This window comes from Prionailurus viverrinus, chromosome A1, assembly GCF_022837055.1.
Source record: "Prionailurus viverrinus isolate Anna chromosome A1, UM_Priviv_1.0, whole genome shotgun sequence".
In the NCBI taxonomy this organism is placed as follows: Eukaryota; Metazoa; Chordata; class Mammalia; order Carnivora; family Felidae; genus Prionailurus; species Prionailurus viverrinus.
This window is the reverse complement of record NC_062561.1, coordinates 91,736,742-91,760,513: the sequence shown is the minus strand read 5'-3', so window position 1 is coordinate 91,760,513 and position 23,772 is coordinate 91,736,742. Positions and strand designations below refer to the sequence as shown.

Sequence of the window (23,772 nt, the reverse complement as noted above, 5' to 3'; positions counted from 1 at the left end):
AGGTGGCCGACAGTTTCCCAAATGACAAACCCCAGGTCACATTTTTGGCGCCGTTTAATTCACCACCGACAACGTTAAAACCTCCTCTTTCCATCCCGAGCTCGGTGGAAAAGCGTATTCAAAGGCAACGAAATATCTGCAATGGGATTTTCTATCCATCACCTCATCCCTGCCCGCCCCCACAGACATAACCCCCACCCCGGCGTCCGACACCGTCTCCTCGGCCTCTGGCTCCTTCCTTCCCCGACGAGTCGCTGACACCCAGGTCGGCTCTACCTCCTCGGCGTTTCTCCCGCGCTACCGCCCGGGTCCCAGCCACCGTCCAAGGCAGCCGGCCCGCATCCCGCCTGCCGCCCCTACCGCGCCCCGGCCCGGTCCCCGGGGCGCAGTCCCGCCGCCACTTCAAGTCGTCTCCGCGCGGTCCTCCTCCAGGAGGGCGACTTTGCGGCTCCTCACCTCCTACTCCATCCTTGGGGACCGTCCCCGACCCTCTCCCCGAGACCGACCTACTTTAGCCCGTCGTCAACTTCTCGCTGTCTTTACGTTCCAGCGCGTTATTTCAGAGCTGAAGCGGACGCTGACTAGAACAGAACCAAAGTCGCACGAGCAGGGTAGGCAACAGGGAATAGCTGCGCTAAGGAACCGTGACGCCCCCGCCGTGGCCCCTGGGAAATGTAGTTTCAGCTCTGAAAGCTGCCAGTCGTGGCGTTGAAGGGCAAGGCCGTGTCTGCGCAAGCGCGCAATATCACTTTCTGCGCTGGCCGCCGCTTCGCCCTCTGGGAAGTGGAGTCTGGGAATTCAGAAGATAGCAGCCCTCTGACTTGCGGGTGTTCGGCTCCGCAGCTCCCGGGGCAACGCGCAAGCGCAGTTCCGACCCGGGCTGCCAACTCCAGCTCATTGTGTTCCGCCTGCGATGTGGCGGTTGCGGTTTCTCGCCACGGGCAGTGGCTCTTCAAAGGGCAATCCGGTGGTGACTAGGCACGGTGGCCAAAGCCGCGTCGGAGAGCGGGCGCGGCTGGGGGCGGGTGGGGGGAGGGAGATGGCGGTGTTCGGGGCCGGGGGGAAAGGGCCGAGGGAAGGCCGAGTAGGTACGGGTCGTAGTCCCTTCTGGAGGACGCCGATCTGATGCCCTAAACTTACCGGGACGTACGGCTGAGGTTTGATCCTAAGAGGAAAAGGGAGGATGGCCAGGAGTGGGCTCTTGGTTTTAGAGTCCGAGTCTGCAAGTGCATGTACAGGAGGATGCAGTTAGGGCCTCTGCGTGGGTCTCGGAGCCGACTCCAGGAAGCCCATTCTACCTGCAGGGGTGGATGACCCCAGGGTGTTTCGGAGCCCTGTCTGCGAACTCTCCGAGGCCGGGGCAGCCGCAACAGCGGCTCCTTGGGAGCCGGAGGGTGGGTTGTATGAAAGAGATTCCTAGCCGCCTACCCACCCCCAACCCCCCCCCCCCCCCCCCCAGCCACACAAATACACTGCTTCTCGCCCACCTTTGGCTCTTTGTCACCCAGACTGGGTCCCTGAAGGGGAGAGGCCTGAGGTCAGAGAGAAGGACTTGGCCTGAGAGGCCTTGACATGGAGATCCAGCCTTCTTACCTTGCCTTTTGCGGCAATCCTTCACTCCCCTCCCAGGATTAGGCAACCTTCCGGGCAGGAGAGAAACTTCTGTTGAGACCTCTCAGGGCGAAGGCCAGAGGGTGGGTAGAAAGATTGAAATCTGGAGGGTGACGGGTGCTTTCTGCAGGGAACAGCCAATGTATTTAAGATACGGGAGGGAAAATGTGGAGGATTTGATCCAGATGCTGACGGAAGGCGTCGGGGCGGGTAATGGCTGCATGGGAAGGGATTCCCTTTGCAGCAGAGGCCAGCATAAGTATCCTCAGAAGGAGAGAATTGAGAGCTAATAGAGACTAAGAATCTACTGCTTCAGGGTAACAGAATTCCTAGGATGTGAATGCTCCCAGCCTCACTCAGGACTGTGGTGTGATCTCTTTTAACCCAGTTTTCCTCATAACAGGTGTGTAGAAATTTCTCGCTTAAGTCCCACTCTGCCAGTCCCTAAAAGGGCTTATCAGAGAAGGAATGGCTGTCAGGCGCCTGCCAACCATGGTCCAGGTGAGTGGGGAGTTGCTCTGGGGTTCCCCCCCTGAATTGCCTTAAAAGTTTTTTTTTTTTTAATTTTTTTTAAATGTTTATTTATTTTTGAGACAGAGAGAGACAGAGCATGAGCAGGGAAGGGGCAGAGAGAGAGGGAGACACAGAATCCCAAGCAGGCTCCAGGCTCTGAGCTGTCAGCACAGAGCCCGACGTGGGGCTCGAACTCACCAACTGTGAGATCATGACCTGAGCTGAAGTTGGACACTCAACCGACTGAGCCACCCAGGCACCCCTTAAAAGTTTTTAATGTAGAGGTTTGAAGAGTATGGGCTTGTTTTTTGTTGTTGGTTTGTTTGTTTGTTTTACCCTGACCAGGACCTTTTCTCTTAATCCAGTCTCAGATGGAGGCCTGACCTTGTTGCCCTTTTTTCCCTGGCCCCCATGTTGGGCTCATCCAAATGGGTGAGGGAGCTAAGTCACTTGTTCAAGTTCACATTAATGACACACCCTGTAATCTGTACTCTTTCCACTAGCAAGGAAGAGTAGGGGTCCAAATGGGTTTTTTTTTTTTTTTATGTTTATTTATTTTTTGAGAGAGAGCAAGCCAGGGAGGAGCAGAGAGAGAGGGAGAGAAATCCCAAATAGGCGCCACACTGTCAGTGCAGAGCCAGATGTGGGGCTCGAACCCACAAACTGTGAAATCATCACGTGAGCCAAAACCAAGAGTCAGACACTTAACCCACTGAGCCACCCAGGCTCCCCGGGGTCCAAAGTGGTTTTAAAGGTAGTACCTAACACAGGAGTTGAGTGAAGAGAGAAATTAGAACACTCTCTCGGGGAAGGGACTTACTCTTTTCTTTTTTAATGACATACGTTTTTTATGAAGTCATTCAAAAGATACATTTTCAATTTCAGTAAGTTACGAAAAGACTTAGAGCAGGGCCAGCCTTCTTAGAACAAGGATATGGACTCTACCACTTTGAAGGAGATAACCTTCATTTGAATGTATAAAATCTGTTGACTTTGGTAAAATCATTCTAATTCCCTCACATGTTTAAGCCTGTCCGGAGCTGGAATCCTTGGCAGAAAACACTGGAAGAGTTGAGCAGCTGGTTGAAGGTGCTGTGTTCAGTCCCGTCATGGCTCACTGGCTGTTCACCCTGCTCCTTCCAGTTTGACCTGTCCCTTAGCACCCCATCTCTGGTACCACTTTTTTCTTGAAGCCTATCTCTGTGGTGCCAATCCACTGTGATAATTCCCTTCCCTGACCCTTTCCTCAAATGCATTGTTGGTGTCACACAATTTATTTCGTATTTATAGGCTGCCTTAATTTGGTTGTCATTCAGTAGACCTGTATTAGGAATGTAAAATGTGCTGGGTATTATGTTATTATGACAGTGCTGAAAAAGTACACAGTGGTCCCTGACAAGTTGGTTCATGGGTTCAATCTAAAAGGTGTGCAAAGCTCTGGGTACAGGTAATGAAAACTGAAGTCAGACTACCTTAAGCAAAGGCAGGCCTGTACTGGAAGGATACTGGGATTTCTCCCAAGTATTTTTCCACATGCAAGGAAACGACTGGACTTATTAGGCTATGGAGGTAGGGTCTACAATAATCAAAAAGTCCTTTCTCTGGGACCCTTGGCTTTCTTCTCAGGGCTTCTGTGTAACTCTTTCTCAGTGCACACCAGCTCTCTTGGCTTCTCAGCCAACAGTTTCTGAGGAAGGCGCTCTTTGTGATCAGAGGGGACAGGGTCATCTTGTCCAGAATGACTGTTTCTACGGGAACCGTGTATGTGCCTGGGGGTGAGCAGCTGAAGACAAGCAGGTGTTGGCTAAGCAACGTATAATAGGGGTTGGGTACATGGGCTGTGTTCTAGAAGACATGCCAGGAAGACAAGAGAGATGTAGAAATTGTCCATAGCTGCTCGGAGCGAACAGTCCAGCGGGGGAAGCCAAAAGTAAATGAAAACTCACAATAAAGCAGGACAGTGCTTTGCTGTGCCTGCACCAGTGATAAAGGGGTTGAAGAAGGCCATGCCCAGGAAGTAATGTGGAGGCTGAGCCTGAATAGGATTTGGTCGTGGGGTAGGGGTGGAGGCAGGGCTGGGCAAATTGAGGGAGATGGGAGAAAATGTTCATGTCAAAAGGGACAGCAAGAGGGTGCCTGGGTGGTTCAGTCAGCTGAGTGTCCTGACTTCAGCTCAGGTCATGATCTCACGATTTGTGAGCTTGAGCCCCACATTGGGCTCTGCACCTACAGCTTGGAGCCTGGAGCCTACTTCGGTTTTCTCTCTTTCTCTCTCTCTCTCTCTCTCTCTCTCTCTCTCTCTCTTCTCCCTCTCTCTTTCCCTCTCCTTCCCTCCCTCTCCCCCCTCCCTCCTCCCCTGCCCTGCTTGTGCTCTGTCTTTCTCTCTCTCTGCCCCTCCCCCTGCTTGTGCGTGTACTCTCACTCTCACAAAAATAAGCTTTAGAACTTTATTTAAAAAAAAAAGGGAACAGCAAGTCTGAAGTCTCAGTGCTGAGGAAGCATAGAAGCATATCTTCTTCACAGTATACATTTCTGCAAAGCAGGAAACAAAGTCTGGTAAAAGCCCAGCCCCTAGGAGCCCCTGAGGAAATGCTCATGTTGTCACAGAGCCCCAGCCTGCTCTATGCTAACGGTCCTGCAGACCTCAGCCAGCTCCTGGGGCCTGCCAGGCTCAGCATTTCTCAGAGAGCCATGGGAGGGGTAGCTGCAGGTCACCAGGGATGGGTTTGCTGTTACAGGAATCAGTGACCTTCAAGGACGTGGTCGTGCTCTTCACCCAGGACGAGTGGGCACAGCTGAGCCCCACTCAGAGGGCCCTGTACAGGGATGTGATGCTGGAGAACTACAGCAACCTGGTCTCGCTGGGTAAGCAGGGGCCTCCGAGGGCTTATCTTCACATTTAGGGATCTCTTGCGGACCCTTATAAACTCTTAAACTGGTTCCATCCAGAACACGGGACTGGGAGTGGGCTGATTGAGGATGTTATCTTCAGGGCACTGCATGCCTACCCCTGGTGTCCCAGGTACATGACTGTTTTGTTGGAGTCTAAGTGCAGATGCTTCAAAGGTGACTAGGTTGGATCTTCTCTCCCTTTCAACAGGGAGAAGGACATGGGACCAGATTGTGTTGGGCCCCAGCCATCTTTTCTTCCTCCTGGGAATTCATCTGTCCCCTGGCCTTCCTATTGGGTCACCTTTTCCAGGAAGTCCCCAGGACCAGATCTCCTTGCAATGATATTATCGCTGGTATGAACAGATGTGGTCTCTTTTTCCCCTCAAAAACAGGACTCTTAGGACCCCAACCAGATGTGTTGTCCCAGCTGGGAAAAGGAGAAGAGTGGATGCTGGAGGACACCTCAGCGGGCTTCTGTCTTGGTAAGAACCATGCACATGGGGGGCTTCAGGAGGAACTCAGCAAATATTCCAGGCCTGTGGACTGAGAAGCAACATCTTTTCCCTTCTTGTTCACCTCAGCATCTTGTTGCCCTATGGGCACATGGACCCTCCCATCTGTGAGTTTTCTTCTCTCCCTATTTGGCATAGATCAATAGCCTCCAGTTTGGAAAAAGTGTCCATTGTAATCTGGGCAGCTCCCCGCATGCCACACTAACATGTCCTTTTGTCTTGTTTAGCATCGAATGGTGAAGTCTGCTCACCGACATTTCTCCAGTGACGGTTACACGCAGCAGGGCATCTTCTGGTCATATGGGCCAGTTAACCAACTGCCTTCTGAGGCAGCTCTTCTAGCTAACCATTGCACACTTCTTCCACCGCCTTCATATCTGTGCACCCATGTGCACATATATTCAGCCAGTGTTTAATTATTCTCTGCCTTTTGCCAGCACCACACTGGGTCGTAAGCACCATGAGAGTGAAGCCGGGCTTGTATCACTCACTTGGCACTTAATAGGTGGCATAGACTTGTAGCCTTTGGATATAGAGAACATGACAATTAAGTGGTTTCTGCTTGTCTTACGGAGCCCTTCGGGTCTGGTAGCTTAAGAGCGGGAACAGGGGTGCCTCTCCTTGCTCCTGAATATTCTAGAGAGCATATTGCCTTATCCAAGACGTTACGACATTTCACTTTTAGCTAGCATTTTATAGGCTGGAAAATGTTCTTATTTATTGTATTTTTATTATTTTTATTTTTATTTTTATTTTTATTTTATTTTTTGGGGAGTGCCTGGGTGGCTCAGGCGGTTAAGCGTCCAACTTCGGCTCAGGTCATGATCTTGCAGTTCGTGAGTTCAGGCCCTGCGTCGGGCTCTGTGCTGACAGCTCAGATCCTGGAGCCTGCTTGGGATTCTGTGTCTCCCTCTCTGTCCTTCCCACACTCGCGGTCTGTCTTTCTCTCAAATAAACTTAAGTAATAAAAATAAATTTTTTTAAGTTTATTTTCAGAGAGACAGAGACAGTGCAAGTTGGGGAGGGGCAGAGAGAGAGAGGGAGACAGAATCCCAAGCAGGCTCCGTACTGCCAGTGCAGAGCCTGACACAGGGCTCGATCCCACCAACCATGAGATCATGACCTGAGCTAAAGTTGAGATGCTTAACTGACTGAGCCACCCAAGTGCCCCTGGAAAATATTTTTTTTTAAGCCTTTGTTACTGATTTATCACCCAGCAAAAAAGGCAGGGATTTATAGCCTACACTAAATAACTACACCTGAAATGTCTAGGACCCAGTCTATTATAGAATTTATATGTCTTAGCTCTAAAACTCAGTTGTCTAAAAAAAAAAAAAAATCATCTAAGTTACTCCATTAGCATTCTGAATTTGTATGTTCTGTTATAACTAAGCTAAGGCATTTTTAATATTTCATTCTGTATTGTATAAGCAGTGTTCTAGCAAAATAAAAGGGGGTGGGGAATTAAAAGAAATTCATCCACTGTCCCACCACTCTGGCCTAACAACATCATCCATTCTTTATTCATCGTTACGACTAGTTCTTTATTGTACTTGCTAGGGGTGGGAGGGGATTAGGAATATGAAGGAGTTTCATGCCTAGAAGTCAGGTGTGGGTAATGATATGAAAAACCAGGTGGTCATGGGTCAGGCCCTCCCAGGTGCCTTTCCCGACCCTCTGGGTCTAGCACCTTGTGTTTCTGAATTGCCTGGACATCCCAAACCTGGAGCCGATTCATGGGGGATGACCAGTGGCTAGCCAGTCAGACATGGAAAGAAGTGTTATTTTATGTTTCCCAATAAAGTTTTATAGCTGTTGCTCTCATTATCTATTGAAGACATATTTTTACTTTTGAATAGAACCATCTTCTCTTTTGTTCTTTAACCAGAAATTGCTGCTACCAAGAGGTGGTAGTCCTTTCCAAGTATTTATTGCCCTCCTGTGACTCTCTGATTATTATTCTTAAAGTGTTCATTAGATCATTTTTAATTTGGGTTTTTCTTATTTCTGTTTCTCTTGATCATGACTATGACTTCAGAAACCATATGAAACAGTGGTATTAGGTTCATCTCTCATTTTGTAGGAATTGGATCTAGAACTTGTCCATTTCTGCACCAATTACCATTGGTTTAGAACAGACACTTTTCAGTTGTAATGCTTCTGATAGATTTTATCCCCTCTGGGCCATGAGCTAGTGGAGGGAGAAGAGAGCTGGCATTTGAGCAGCTGGGACCATCACTGTGCTGGGTGTTTTCTGAGGGAAGTTATATGAACTGCCCCATTCAGTCCTCACAACCTGTGAGGGAAGTATGATTAACTGCACTTACAGAAAACCAAGCCTCAGTGTGGTTAGTTCATTTGGACAGATTTAATGTTGCCGTCTCCTGGCGAGTCAGGATTGGGGTGAAGCCATCTGGCTCTCAAACTTCTTTTTTCCCCTTCTCCAAAATAGCTTCAGTTACCCAGAAATTGTTTACTCAGTAAGTCTAAATAAAACTACCTGATCCCTTAATTTGGGTAGTGTGTTAATAACTTCCTACAGTTTGTATTTATTAATCTGTTTAGATTTCTTTCTGTTACATCAGTTGTACATTTTTACCAGTTAGTTTTAAACTGTCTTTTTTTTTAGCCATGAAGCGTATTTGTTTACAATTGGCCATAGGATTCGTCTATAATTTTAACACTTTATACGATGTCCTCTTGCATGTTTCCAATTTTATCTGCTTCTTTTTTCCCTCTTAAATTTGTTGGAATTTTTTTTTCAGGGAACCAGCCCTTACTTATTACTCTTACAGGTTGTTACTTTATTTCTACACTTGTTATTATTTCCTTGTTTTACTTAAACATATTTTGGAGCACCTGGGTGGCTCAGTCAGTTAAGCATCTGACTCTTGGTTTCAGCTCAGATCATGATCTTGCAGTTCGTGAGATGGAGCCCCAAGTAGGGCTCTGTGCTGACAGCATGGAGCCTGCTTGGGATTCTCACTCTCCTTCTCTCTCTCTCTGTCCCTCCCTGCCTCGTTCTCTGTTTCTCTTTCTCAAAATAAATAAATAAACTAAAATAATAAAATAAAATAAGCATATTTTGCTTACTGTACATTATATACACAAAAGAGAATATGTGGTATTTTTTAAAGTTTGAAGAAAAAAGAAATGACACCCATATCCCACTGTCCAACTTAAGAAATAAAACGTAGGGGCACATGGGAAGTCCAATATGCCCCGTGTCACTGCCCCTTCTCCCTTCAATGTCAGAGAGAGCCACTAGCTTGAATTTTCCACCAGCTGCTCCTGCGCTGTTCTTCATGGTTTTACCACATTTATCTGGAGCCCTGAGCAATGTTATTTAGCTTTGTGTGCTTTAAAGTCTGATATATGGGGACACCTGGGTGGCTCAGTTGGTTGAGTGTCCGACTTTGGCTCAGGTCATGATCTCGCAGTTTGTGGGTTCGAGCTCCTTGTTGGGCTCTGTGCTGACAGCGTGGAGCCCACTTCAGATCCTCTGTCTCTCTCTGCCCTTCCCCTACTTGTAGCTCTCTCTCAAAATTTTTTTTAATTCAAAAAATTTTTTTGAATGTGTATTGTACAGTTTCCACAAGTTGGTCTTTTTAAACCCTTATTGAGATGTGTACTTCTGCACTTTGATATTCCTTCAATGATGACACCTTAAATTTATCCATTCTGTTGCTGGTAGACCTGTGGGTTGTTTCTAGACGTTGCTGTTTGGAATAATGCAGACTGAATGTTCTTATACATGTTTCCTTATATACACAAGCCTTCACTGGGAGTCTTTTTAAGGTGTATGCACAGGTGTAGAAGTAGTGGGCTTAAGGGTACATGCTTCTTCAGCTCTTCGAGACTGTTCCAGATTCCTGGTTAAGTTAGTTGTTCCAGATTATACTCACAGTTCAGGCAAATTCTTGTGACTTTACTTTCTTGCCAAAATTTGGAACTGATAGACTTTTAAAAATTCTCCTAGCCCCATTCCTGCAAACTGGTATCTCCCTGTGGTTTTGATTTCCATTTCCTTGTTTACTCGTGAAATTGGAAGTCTTTTCGTGTGTTGATAATTTGTGCTCTGAGACTTACATATTCATATTCTTTGCCCATTTTTCTATTACAGTTCATCTTTTTCTTAGTCATTTGTAAAAAGTCCTATTTATTCAGGAATCAAGTGTGTCACTTTATAGCTTATCTTTTTCTTTGTTAACAGAAGTTCTTAATTAACAAAATAAAATAATCAGTCTTTTGCCTTAATGGTCTTTTTCTTCATGCTTTTTGTGTTGTGTTTAAATGATCCTTTCTACCCTTAGATCCATTAGGGAAGGACTTGGTTGAATGGAAGCATGAATTTCTAATAATATTCAACTTTCGTCTTTTTTTTTCTTTCTGTTGAAGTCTTGTGAGAGGTTTGCTTTTTAACAGACTTTTTTTTTTTAATGTTTATTTTTGAGAGAGAGAGAGAAAGAGAACAAACAGGGAAGGGGCAGAGAGAGGGGGAGAGATAACCCCAAGCAGGTTCCACACTGTCAGCACAGAGCCCAGTGTGGGGCTTGAACCCCACAAACCGTGAGATCATGACCTGAGCCGAAACAAAGAGTAGGACAGCTAACTGACTGGGCCACTCAGGTGACCCTTTAATAGACTTTTTAATGAATAAATGTTTGACTCTGCTGGTCCTTTCTATTTTATCTTGATCTATTCATTGATTTTTTTTTTTTTTCCCAGTATTTCTGTCTTTTGACTTCATTGGAGTTTATTCTGTTCTTTATTTTTAGTAGTAAGTTTTATCACAGTAATGCATGCATTTAATGAAACTACAGTTTTTATTACAAAAAACAGTGACCCCTTTTCCCTATTCTCCCCACTGGAGAGGTAGCCACTTTTCTCTTCTTTTAGCCGATTATTTGGTGTAATTGCTTCCAAATAATGACATTTCTGTTATCCCTAACCTAAGAGTTCCCTCTGACCTCTTTGCGGTTAACTCCCCGCACCCCCCTCCTGCCCCATCCCTAGGCCCTGGCAACCAGTCATCTGCCTCTGCCATTCTGAGTTTATCTTCCCAGGATTTCATGCAAATGGGACTCTACAGCATGTTCTCCTCTGTGTCTGACCGTCACTTAGCAAAGAAGCTTTGAGATTCCTCCTTGCTGTTTCAGATGTCAGTAGTTCTTTGCCATCACTGAGTTAGCACTCTGTCGTCTGGAGATAGCACTGATCATTCATCACTGGTGAACATTTGGGTGTTTTCAGGCTTTGGCTAAGGCTGCTGTGAACATTCTGGTACAGAGGTTTATGTAGATGTCTTTTTTTTTTAAGTTTATTTATTTATTTTGAGAGAGAGAGAATAGGGGAGGGTCAGAGAGAGAGGGAGACTGAGAGAATCCCAAGCAGGCTCTACACTGTCAGCAAGGAGCTGGATGCAGGGCCCAAACCAAAAACTGCGAGATCATGACCTGAGCCGAAGTTGGACGCTTAACTGACTGAGCCACCCAGATGCCACTGTGTGGATGTCTTTTAGTTCATATGCTCTTGGTGGACATATGTTTTCACTAAGGGACGTGCCTAGAAGCAGGAATCCTGGGTTTATAGAGTTTAAAACCATACTTTGCCAGGGCACCTGGGTGGCTCAGTCAGTTGAGCATCCAATTCCAGCTCAGGTCATGGTCTCATGGTTCGTGAGTTTGAGCCCTGTGTTGGGCTCTGTGCTGCCAGCTCATAGCCTGGAGCCTGCTTTCGGATTCTGTGTCTCCCTTTCTCTCTGCCCCAATGCGCCCCCCCCCCCCAGCCCACCCGCTGCCCCCTGCTAGTGCTCTGTCTCTGTCTCTCTGTCAAGAATAAATAAAACATTTAAAAAATAATTTTTTTAACTATACTTTGTCCTTTTTTAACATAGGACAATGCAGCCAGGTTAATTCAGCCCACCCTGAAGTGACCTGGGCCTTGATGAGAGCAGATTCTGTGTGCTCATATCTTCAGTGGGTCCAGTCTCTCCTCACTCAGTTCGTCTTCAGTGTGGTAAAACTTGGGTGCGTTTGACTCCTCTCTTGATTAGATGAGTGTTCTCCTATAACACTAAACATTAAGAAGACAAATACTCTCTTATATATAGATGATGTATTATTATTATCACAGTTGAGGAGAGGCTTTAATAGATATCACAATTCAAAGAAAGCCGGCAATTGGTTATTTTTGGTGACCCACAGTATCTTTTTTGAAAACCATCTGCCAGATCTTTTTAAGCAAACATTTTTTGAATACCCAGAAAAATACACAAATTTTAAGTGTAAAATTCAGCACATTTTTGCAGTGTAAATATTGTATAACCAGCACTTCTAAAAGAAATAGAATGTTACCAGCATGTTAGAAATCTCCCATCCCCTCTATTTCTTTCTTTCTAAAGATAACTACTACCCTGACCATAGCTTTGTTTGGCCTATTTTTAAAGTTTATATAAGTGGAATCATACAGTATGTCCTCTTCTGTATCTGGCTTCTTTCCTTCAGCAGTATGTTTGCCATTCATCCATGTATAGCAGTGGTTGGTTCATTCTCATTGATGTACAGTATTTCACAGTGTAAACTTACCATTTCTATTTTCTACTGTTGCTAAACATTTGACTTCTAGCCTGGAGCTATTATGAATAGTACTGCTTTGAACATTTCTATAGGTCTTTTAGAGAATATATGTATATATTTCTCTTGGGTATATAGGTAGGAGTACTATGTTCATGAGTATGAAGGCTTTAGTAGACACTGCCAAGGAGTTTTCCAAAGTGGCTATCCTAATCTGTTCCTCAACCAGCAGTATTTGAGGGTTCCCAGTATTGCCATTTAAACATTTCTTCTGCCCCTCTAGAGGATATATGGAGTACCCGGTTGTATCTCAACTTATGACTGATGAAATTGATCATCTTTGCTATTTTTTTAATGTTTATTTATTTTTTGAGAAAGAGAGAGACAGGTCGTGAGCAGGGGAGAGGCAGAGAGAGAGAGGGAGACACCAGAATCTAAAGCAGGCTCCAGGCTTTGAACTGTCAGCACAGAGCCTGACACAGGGATCACACAAACTCACAAACTATGAGATCATTACCTGAGCCAAAGTCAAATGTTCAACCAACTGAGCCACCCAGATGATCGGGGATCTTCTTTATTTTTAATCTCTTTAATATTCTCTTTTGTAAAGAATACGTCTTTCCCTTTCTATATAGCTGTCTGATCTTTTCTTAATGATCGATAGGGTTGCATATTTGGGATTTGAGTCGTCAAATGTCATGTATGCAAATATATATACTTCCCACTTTGAATAATAGTGTCATTTGATAAACAAGTTCTAAATTTTTAAGACAGTGCAGTTAATCAGGATATGGGTTTTTGTGGTTTTGTTTTTCTTTTTGTCCCTTGTGGTTAATGCTTTTTGTGTTCTATATAAGACCTTTAAGGCCATGAACATCTTTGTTTTCCTGTAACAGCTGTATTCTTTCGTCTTTCATACTTAGTTCTGAAGTCAACGTGGAAGATTTATTGTTCGTTTCTCATATGGTATCCAGTTGACCCAGGATGGTTTACTAAAAGACTATCTTTCTCCCACTGTATTGCAGTATTTCCTTTGTCACACATATAGGCGACTACATTGTGCATGAGTCTGATTCTGGGTTCTGTAGTCTCTTGCATTTGTCTATTTGTACATAGGTCTGTTTCTAGACTATTCTGTTTCATTCTTTTTTGTCATATCTTGTGCCAATATAATAATGTCTTAATTACTCTAACATTATGATGAGTCTCACACTTGATGATGTAAGTCCTCCAGCTTTGTTCTTTTGTTTGCTTTCAGAATTTATGAATTGACTTTTCAATTTCCACAAAATTCCTGCTGGGATTTTAATAAGAATTGGCCTGACTCTGTAGACTAAATGGGAAGAATTGGTAGTATGCCATTCTGTGACTATGTTGTATCCCTGTATTTGTTTAGATTTTCTTTATAATTTCTCTGAAATTTTTTGTTGATTTACGTGTATAGTTCTTGCACATCTTTCACTATAAGTATTTTTTTGTTTTTGATACAATTACAAATATCTTTTGAAAGTTTTCCAATTAATTGTTGCTGGTATATAGATGGACTATGGTTTTATATATTGATCTTACGCCCGGCAACTTTACTAAGTTCCCTTATTAATTCTAATAGATTGTAGATTATTTTGTGTTTTTATATGAACATAATCATATTATCTGAGAATAATGACATTTTAATTTTTTCTTTTCCGATTTTCTTTTCTCTTTCTTTACCTTGCACTGATTAAGACTTTTAATAGAATGTTAAATAGAAATTGTGATAATAGGCATTTTTTTTTCATTTCAGTCTCAGGAATGTTTTCAATATTTTATAATTGTGATGTTTGGTGTAGAATTTTTATAGATACTCTTTATCAGATTAAGAAAGTTATGTTCTACTTTACTGAGATTTTACCATGACTAGGTATTGAATTGGGTCAATTTCAGCCTCTATTGAAATAATGATGTGATTTTTTTCTCCTTTATTTTGTTAATATGGTGAATAACATTGCGTGATTGAAATGTGAAAACAACGTTGAGATTTCAACTTACTCGTGATCCATTATCCTTTTTTATATCACAGTTTTGTATTCCTTTTGCTGACACTAGGTTTAGGAATTTTGCATCTGTGTTAACGAGAAAGAATGGTCTGTGATTGTATATTTTTTAAAAGTTGTTCCCATCTTGGGGCACATAGATGGCTCAGTGGGTCAAACATCCGGCTCTAGATCTTGCCTCAGGTAATGATCTCACGGTTCATGAGATCAAGTTCCGCCCTGCACAGGACTCCGTTCTGACAGCACCAGAGCCTGCTTGGGATTCTCTCTCTCCTTCTTTCTCTCTCTGCCTCTCCCTGCTGCTTGTGTGCGTGTGCTTGCTCTTTGTCTCTCTCTCTCTCTCTCTCAAAATTAAGTAAATAAAGTTTTAAATTGTTCTCATCAGGTTGTGCTAACTTAATAAAACCAATGAGATATGTTCATTCTTTTCATTTCTCTGAAAGAGATTGTGTAAGATTGGTATTATTTCTTTCTTAAATGTTTAGACAAATTCACTAGTGAAGCTATCTCTGGCAGTTTCTTTGTGAGAAAGTTTTAAATTGACGATTCCATTTATTTGATATAGGACCATTCAAATTTTCTGGTTTTTGGTTTGGTTTTGTTTGGGGTTTTTTTTGTTTGTTTGTTGTTGGTTTTTTGGGTTTTTTTGTTTTTGTTTTTGTTTTTTTTTTTTTTTTGGTCAGTTTTGGTACATTTTACCTTTCTAGGAATTTGACCCTTTTATCTAAATGGCCAAACTCATTAGCATAAACTTTCCTCATTATGTCATTGTCATATAAGTCTCCATGGAATCTGTCCTGATGTCACCTTTATCATTATTGATATTACTAATATGTGCCTTCTCTCTGTTCTTGATTAGTCTTTTTTTTTTTTAATTTTTTTTTTAACGTTTATTTATTTTTGAGACAGAGAGAGACAGAGCATGAACAGGGGAGGGTCAGAGACAGGGAGACACAGAATCTGAAACAGGCTCCAGACTCTGAGCTGTCAGCACAGAGCCCGATGCGGGGCTTGAACTCACTGACCATGAGATCATGACCTGAGCCGAAGTCGGCCGCTTAACCGACTGAGCCACCCAGGCGCCCCTCTTTTTTTTTTTTTTTTTAAGTTTATTTATTAGAGAGAGAGACAGAGATAGCATACACGCATATGAGCTGGGGAGGGACAGAGAGGGAGAGAGAATCCTAAGTAGGCCCTGCACTGTCAGCCTGATGTGGGGGCTCAATCTCAAGAACCATGAGATCATGACCTAAGCTGAAATCAAGAATTAGATACTTAACCAGCTGAGCCACCCAGATGCCCCTGTTCTGATTAGTCTTGATGGAAGTCTTTAGAAATGCATTGCTTAATTTAGAAATATCTGTGGATTATTTAAGTATCTTTTTGATGTTTTGGTATTCATTGCCAGCTTAATTCCATGGAGTTCAGAGAACGTATTCTGAGTGACCTCAGTCCTGTGAAATGTGTCCATACTGCTTTACAGCTCAGTATATAGTCAGCTTGAGTAAATGTTCTGTATTCACTAATAATATATATTCTGTCATTGTTGGGTATACTGTTATCAGGTATATTAATTAAATCAGATTTGTTTTTTGGATTGTTGAGATCATCCCTATTCTTAAAGGTTTGATTTCTGAGTTTTTGAAAGTGGTGTGTGAACATATCTTACTAGGATTGTTAAGATTTCTGTTTTTGCTTTTCATTTTCTCAATTTCTACTTTATACATTTTGAAGTTATGTGCAAATGTAGATTTACTTACATGTTCCTGGAGAACTGTCCCTTTTGTCAGTATGAAATATCTGAAAGTCTCTTTCTAATATTGCAAAGTTTGTCTAAGTATACATGTACTACCGTTCTTGTGGTTAGTGCTTACATGATAAATCCTTTTCATTCTTTTCTATATTTTTCTGTCTATATTTTTGGTATTTCTCTTCTAATAGGCATTTAGCTGTATTTTTTTCAATCTAGTCTCACAATCTTAGTTTTTCAATAGAATATGTAAATCAGTTACTAATATGTATGAGATTGGATGTCTGTTATCTTATTGTTTTCTATTTTACTCACCTGCTTTAAATTATCTTTTCCATTTTGCTTTCTCTTGAATTAACTTTTTATTATTTGATTTTCATCCTGTATTAGCTTGTTAATATATTTTTTTTTAGCTACTAGACTTTATTGGTAAGTCTAATTAGTAAAACCAGCTTACTGTTATACAAAATAACTTTTTACTTTTAATAATTCCCAGACCATGCTAGTACCTTAAAATATTAACTCTGTTTTCTTTCACCTTTTGTGTTATTTTTGCTATGTATATCATTGCATATATATTTTCAACCTCTCAAGACATAATTATTGTGTGCGATAATACTTCTATGTATTCACGTACTTTCTCTTTCTTTCTTTTTTTTAATTTTTTAATGTTTATTTATCTTTGAAAGAGAGACAGAGTGCAAGTGGGGGAGTGGCAGAGAAGGAGACATAGGCTTCAGGCTCAGAGCTGTCAGCACAGAGCCCGACACAGGGCTCAAACCCATGAACTGTGAGAGCACGATCTGAGCCGAAGTCCTATGCTTAACCAACTGAGCCACCTAGGTGCCCCCATGTATTTACTTTTTCTATTGCTTTTCATTCCTGCTTACATTTCCATGTTTCCACCTGGGATTTTCTTATGCCTAGAACACTCTTGTTACTGTTGTTGTTTTCTTTAAATATGGGTCTGCTGGTGACACATCTCTGTTTTTATTTATATGGAAGTATCCATTTCATATTCACTGTGCTTTTTTTTATTAAAAAAAATTTTTTTTTTAACATTTATTATTGAGAGACAGACAGAGCACGAGCAGGGGAGGGACAGAGAGAAAGGGAGACTCAGAATATGAAGCAGGCTCCAGGCTCTGAGCTGTCAGCACAGAGCTGGACGCAGTGCTTGAACTCAAAAACCGTGAGACCACAACCCGAGCTGAAGTCAGACACTTAACTGACTGAGCCACCCAGGCACCCCTCATATTCACTTCTTAGGGATATTTTCTTTCTCTTGAATTCTGTTTGGCAGTTATGTTCTTTCAACACTTCTGATGTTACTTCATTGTCTTCTGGCTTCATTGTTTTTGTTGAAAAGACACCTGTCTTATTTTTTTTCTCCTTTAGAAGTAATGTATTTTTTTCTCTCTCTCTTAAGCAACTATCAAGATAAACTTAGTGGTTTTCAGTAGTTTTACTGTGCTGTGCTTAGGTAGATTTTCTTTGTATTTATCCTGCTTGGAATCCCTAGTGCTTCACATTCATTTTTTAGCCCTTTTTTTTTGTTTCAAACAGTATTTTTGCCCTTTTCCTTCCCCTATTCCAGAACTTGTTACACATATGTTCAGTCTCTTCATCATGCCTTCTATGCTTCTTTTTAATTTTTTTCTGCAAGTTTTATCATAGATATTTTCTGCTTATATATTTTTCCAGGGCACTATTGCTCCCTTCTGCTATGTCCAATATATACTGTTAAATCTATCCGTTCAGTTCTTAATTTCAATTATTTATATTCTTCAGTTCTAGAACTTTCATTTGATTCATTGGTTCCAATCTGCTATTGAAATTCTTATTCTTATCTGTTTTGTTGAACATATTAATCACACATGTCTTAAAATCCATGTCTGGTAACTTGGTATCTGAGTTCTATGGGTCTTTGTCTATTATCTGTTTTTTCTCTTGACTTAATTTCTTAGTATTCCTGGTACATTTGGATTGAATCCCTGATACTGTATTTGAAGGACTGAAGAGGCTCTGGGTAATGTTCTGTTCCTCCAGAGAAGATTTGCCTTTTTCTCTCCTGGATAGCTACTGTGCAAGGGAACCACCTTAATCCAAGCAGGAACACATTACCTGGAGATTGGGTTGCAGTGTTTCTAAAGCTCTGCTTATCTCTTGTTTGCCCTTGCAGCCCTCTAGGAGTGCCAACTGAGAATTTCACATGTATGACCACCAACCCCTTCCTTGGAAGATCCTGATCTCAGTTTTTGGCTCCATAGTATATATTTTTTTTTAATGTTTATTTATTTATTTTTGAGAGAGAGTGTGGCCAGGGGAGGGGCAGAGAGAGAGGGAAAGACAGAATCCAAAGCAGGCTCCACACTGCCATTGCAGAGCGCAGTGTGGGGCTTGAACTCACCAACCGTGAGATCATGACCTGAGCCAAAGTCAGACACTTCACTGACTATTGGCTCCAGAGTATCTTAAGACTAGAAAATTTTGAACTTCTCTATAAGGAAAAAAAAACCCAGTAATTATTGGGATTACCTCTCTATTTCCTTTCTCTTCCAAATATTAGACTATCAGGTTGGCTTTAAGTGATATCTGATGCCTTTAGACAGAGTTTTTGTTTTTCAGTTAAGATTTTCCAGTTGTTTTCTGCAGGAATGTCTCCCACAGGCCACTCTATCAGGTCCGAAGTGAAAGTCACCCCTTAAAACCTTAAGATTTGGCAGTCCTGGTGTTTAATTGACCATTCTTTGTTTTGAGCAACGATGTATTATTCTGAGCTCACCAGGACTATAGCTTTAAAATGCACCTGTTTAACTTTCTTTTCCAGATAAGTAAAGGAATTTGTTTTGTTTTGTTTTGTTTTGTTTCATTGATTATAGCTCTTTGTAGATTTTCTGGAATGTTTAGAAAGAAAAAAGTGATGAGGGAAGCTTGTTCTTGATAGATTTCCCAAGAATTTACATCATTAATGTATAGTGTCTAGTTCTTATCATTTCATTTCTTAGCACAGAGTCTTAAATAGACTTAACAAAACAGGCAGATATTTACAAATACATAGGAAAATTGGTGTGCAGTCCAGAACACTGCTTGTTAATACAGGTATACCTCGTTCTGTCGTGCTGTGCTGATATGCATTTTTTACAAAGTGAAGGTTTGTGGCAATCTTGCATCGAGCAAATCTATCAGTGCCATTTTCCAACAGCATATACTCACTTCATATCACTGTGTCACATTTTGGTGATTCTTGCAATAAAATTTGAAAACTTCTGGAAAGGATTCACTATTCTAGATACCATTAAGAACATTCATGGTTTATGGGCAGAGGTCAAAATATCAACATTAGTAGAGGAGTTTGGAAGAAGTTGATTCCAACCCTGGTGGATGACTCTGAGAGATTCAAGACTTCAGCAGAGGAAGTAACCACAGATGTGGTAGAAATAGCCAGAGAATTGGCCTTAGAAGTGGAACCTGAAGATGTGAGTGAATTGCTACAATCTCATGATAAAACTTGTACGGATGAGGAGCTGCTTCTTATGGATGAGCACAGAAAGGGGTTTCTCTAGATAGAATCTACATCCTGACGAGGATGCTGTGAAGGTTGTTGACATGACAACACAGGATTTAGAATGTGACATAAAATTAGTTAATAGAGCAGTGGCAGAGTTTGAGAGGATTGGTTCCCAAGTTCGAAAGAAGTTCTGTGGGCAAAATCCTGTCAAACAGCATCTCCTGCTACAGAGAACTTGTTCCTAAGAGGGAAGAGTCCTTCGATGCAGCAGACTTCATTGTTATCTTATCTTCAGAAATTGCCACAGCCACCTCAGCCTTTGACAATCATCATTCGCAGCCATCATTTTTTTCTAAGTTTATTTATTTATTTTGAGAGAGCATGAGTGAGGGGCAGAGAGAGGGAGGGAGAGAGAGAGTCCCAAGCAGGCTCTGCGCTGTCAGCGCGGACCCCAACACAGGGCTTGATCTCATAAAATGTGAGATCATGACCTGAGCCAAAGCCAAGAGTCAGACCCTTAACTGACTGAGCCACCCAGGCGCCCCAGCAGCCATTATCATTGAGGCAAGACCCTCCACCAGCAGAATGATTTCGCCGAAAGCTCAGATGCTGGTTAGCATTTTTTAAGCAAGAAAGTGCTTTCTAATTATGGCATACATAGTGTTTTTCTGGACATAATGCTACACCACTTCATAGACTGCAGTATAGTGTAAACGTAGCTTTTATATGCACTGGGAAGCCAAAAAATTCATTTGACTCACTTCATTGCAATATTTGCTTCCCTGCAGCAGTCTGGAAGTGAGCCTGCAGTATCTCTGAGGTATGCCTGTATCATGAAACCAACGTGCAGAATTTGTCTGTGGGGAGAGGATCACACATGGGGCCATGGCTCATACCCCAGTAGTGGAGTCCATTTCTAGTGACTGTATTCTTATTTCCCAGGAGTCAGGGCCTCACCCTCCAGCACATACCTGGTTTCTCCTGGTAGATTGCTGCTTTGTTCCTAATTTCCTGCCCTCACACATACAACTTCATGGTACATTTTCCTCATATAGGTGTTACATATAGGTTTGAAACTTTGTGTCCTCACTAGCAGGAGGAGGTCCTTCGCAGATGAGTGTTTTACACATCTGTTTTATTAGCTATCTGAATGTTAAGATAAAACATTAAAATGTTGCTTTTAGTAGTTATGGGAGTCAGATTACTTTACCAAGTGTTGACCTCCAGTTTCCCTGGTTTCTTAAGGTCACATCTGGGTTATTTTAAAGACCGTACCACTGAAATAGATAAGGTACATTTTTTCTTATCTGTTAGCAGAGTGTGGTCTGTATAGGTTTTTTTTGAGGCATAGAAAGTCAAGTAACTTCTCTGTAATCTGCGTAATGTACTCAGGATCCCAACCCAGGCCTGTGACTTCTCAATCTAAGCTTCCAAGCTATCCTGCCTCATACATTCATTACACATTAAATCAACCCCTTCCTGCCACATCCTGTTTACCTCTTTTTTCCTTTTTTTTTTTTTAATATTTATTTTGAGAGCAAGGGAAGGAGACTGAACTTGTGTGAACAGGGGAGGGGCAGAGAGAGAGAATCCCAACCAGGCCCCATGCTGTCAGCACAGAGCCTGACATGAGGCTCAATCTCACAGACCATGAAATCATGACCTGAGCTGAAACTGAGAGTCAAACCCTTAACCGACTAAACCAGTCAGGTGCCCCTCCCCTTTCCTTTCTTATCTTCACTTCAAGAAGCCTTCAAAACTGCAGCCTCTTTGTTAGCATTATAAATCTTCTCATCTTACCCCAACTAGGTGTTTTACCAGGATAAAACAGATTTTTTTATGTTTGATGTCTTTCAGACTGGATGACTATGCCTGTAAGTAAGAAATCTACTCCCAAGGCAGATATTCCTGGAGAAGACTTGGATCGGTGGATGGTAAAGGAAAGATTTACTAGAGACAGTCACTGGAAATATGATGGCCTGCTGGAATGGCAGCATGGAGGCCAGGTGGCTGTCATTCACCAGAAAACCCCCTCTGTGCTCAGTGACCAGGGAGGTGATGAGCCTGGGAAGCACTGCACCGAGAGCTCATCTTTTGTTCCAAGTCAGGGATTGCAATCTAGCAAAAAAGTCTTTGAGTGTAGAGAGTGTGGAAAAGTCTTCACTAAGAGTTCGACCCTTAATAAACATCAGAAAGTTCATACTGAAAAACTTAATGCAAATCGGAAAACTGTTATTAAAGAGAAACGATATGAATGTAGAGAATGTGGGAAAGCCTTTCACCAGAGTACACACCTTATCCATCACCAAAGAATTCACACTGGCGAGAAACCGTACGAATGTAAGGAATGTGGCAAGGCCTTCTCGGTGAGCTCCTCGCTTACTTATCATCAGAAAATTCACACCGGAGAGAAACCTTTTGAATGCAACTTATGCGGAAAAGCTTTTATCCGAAATATACACCTTGCACACCATCACAGAATACACACTGGAGAGAAACCTTTTAAATGTAACGTATGTGACAAAGCCTTTGTATGCAGGGCACATCTTACCAAACACCAGAATATTCACAGTGGAGAGAAACCCTATAAATGTAATGAGTGTGGGAAAGCCTTCAATCAGAGTACAAGTTTTCTTCAGCATCAAAGAATTCACACTGGAGAGAAGCCCTTTGAATGTAATGAATGTGGAAAGGCCTTCAGGGTGAACTCTTCCCTTACCGAGCATCAGAGAATTCATACTGGAGAGAAACCTTATAAGTGTAGTGAATGTGGGAAAGCTTTCAGGGATAACTCATCCTTTGCTCGACATCGGAAAATTCATACCGGAGAGAAACCTTACAGGTGTGGTTTGTGCGAGAAAGCCTTCAGGGACCAATCCGCCCTAGCCCAACATCAGAGAATTCATACTGGGGAAAAACCATACACATGTAATATATGTGAGAAAGCCTTCAGTGACCATTCGGCCCTTACTCAACATAAGAGAATCCACACTAGAGAAAAACCTTACAAATGTAAAATCTGTGGGAAAGCCTTTATTCGAAGCACACACCTTACTCAACATCAGAGGATTCACACGGGAGAGAAGCCCTATAAATGTAATAAATGTGGGAAAGCTTTCAACCAGACTGCAAACCTCATTCAGCATCAGAGACATCATATTGGAGAAAAGTGATATGACTATAGTTTATATAGCAGAGCTTTGAGACTGAATATGTTAATTATTGAATGTACGAGAATCCATTCCAGGAAATAGCCATGAAAGCTTGCCCGAAGATGGTCTTTTTATTCACATTATTGTGGGTTTGAGAATTTAAGAATGGCATGCACTCCTAGTTAGAACTGCCTCTGTTAAATAGCAGTAGTGTTTTGCTGAATTACTGAATTGTGAAATATAACCAAAATGAAGCTTCATTAGCAACACAGAAATTAGCTTATCAAATTTACACTTTGACTATTAAGAGACACTATAAAATGGTAAAAAAAATTTTAGGTCGAGAAGCAAAGGAACCAAAGTAAGAAGATGGCCTCTAAGCATTTCACACTACTCAGTTCTCTTATGTAAGAGGGTTTTTACTTTTAATGGAACCCTTTTATTCTCACCAACCCTGATGAAACCCAGTGTAAGAAAAGTGCAGTCACCCATGCATTGGGTCAGGAGTTACTCAAATTGTTTCCCACCTTCTGCTTCAAACCACCTTTTGTCAGATCTCTCTGACTTACGTGTCCACTGGCCGCTTAACTGTATTCTCCTTCCAGTACAACTCTGAATGGTGTGTCCCTCTTGATTTGCACCTCTTAAGTGGTGACGTCATGTCATTTATTGTCACCCCACTTGCCCTTGGGGAATATGGTGATCTGGCCCCGTACGCAGTCCACAATTCTGGATATTGCACCCAGGCCCAGCTTTCAGAACTTGGGACCCCTGGGATGCAGAGGTTGATCAAACTTATTGAGTTACCCAGTTCCTCTGGGCCTCAGCATGACTCTGACACTGGGATGGTATCTAAAGCAGGGACTGAGTGTATGGAGACATTACCTTCAATTTGTTCCACACTGTAGTTACCCCACACACAGCAGTCAGGGACAATGCTCCACTTGAGGTGACAATCCAATGACCTCGTGGTGGTCTAGGTCACCTCCCCTTCTGTGACTTGCCATTTCCTGACATGCAACCGACACAAGAAGTCAGAGCCCCAAAGCTAGTTCTCAAAGGTTGACCCACTGTTCCCCCTTGGCTGGCAGTCCTCTGTGTCCACTGCGTTAGAGTATCCTGGCCCCTGCCCTTCTATCCAGTTTTCTGAAAGTATTGACTTGTGTTCACAAGAAAATCATCTTTGAATTTCTGCTTTTGCATTTGAAAGTGGGCATTTCCTC

At 42.4% G+C, this 23,772-nt stretch overlaps 1 protein-coding gene across 4 annotated transcripts; it reads left to right on the top strand.

Moving 5' to 3' along the window:
• Positions 1–762: 762 nt before the first annotated feature.
• ZNF454 (zinc finger protein 454) lies at positions 763–23,772 on the top strand. Of its 4 annotated transcripts, none has more exons than XM_047848815.1 (5): positions 763–978; positions 2,015–2,112; positions 4,863–4,989; positions 5,409–5,498; positions 21,255–23,772. In XM_047848815.1, the coding sequence occupies exons 2-5, from the start codon at positions 2,080–2,082 to the stop codon at positions 22,568–22,570; spliced, it is 1,566 nt and encodes a 521-aa protein (XP_047704771.1). In that variant the 5' UTR covers positions 763–978; positions 2,015–2,079; the 3' UTR covers positions 22,571–23,772. The 4 variants fall into 4 exon arrangements, with proteins under 4 accessions (XP_047704771.1, XP_047704791.1, XP_047704781.1 ...); XM_047848835.1 differs by lacking the exon at positions 763–978 and adding an exon at positions 1,048–1,394; XM_047848825.1 differs by lacking the exon at positions 763–978 and adding an exon at positions 1,048–1,694.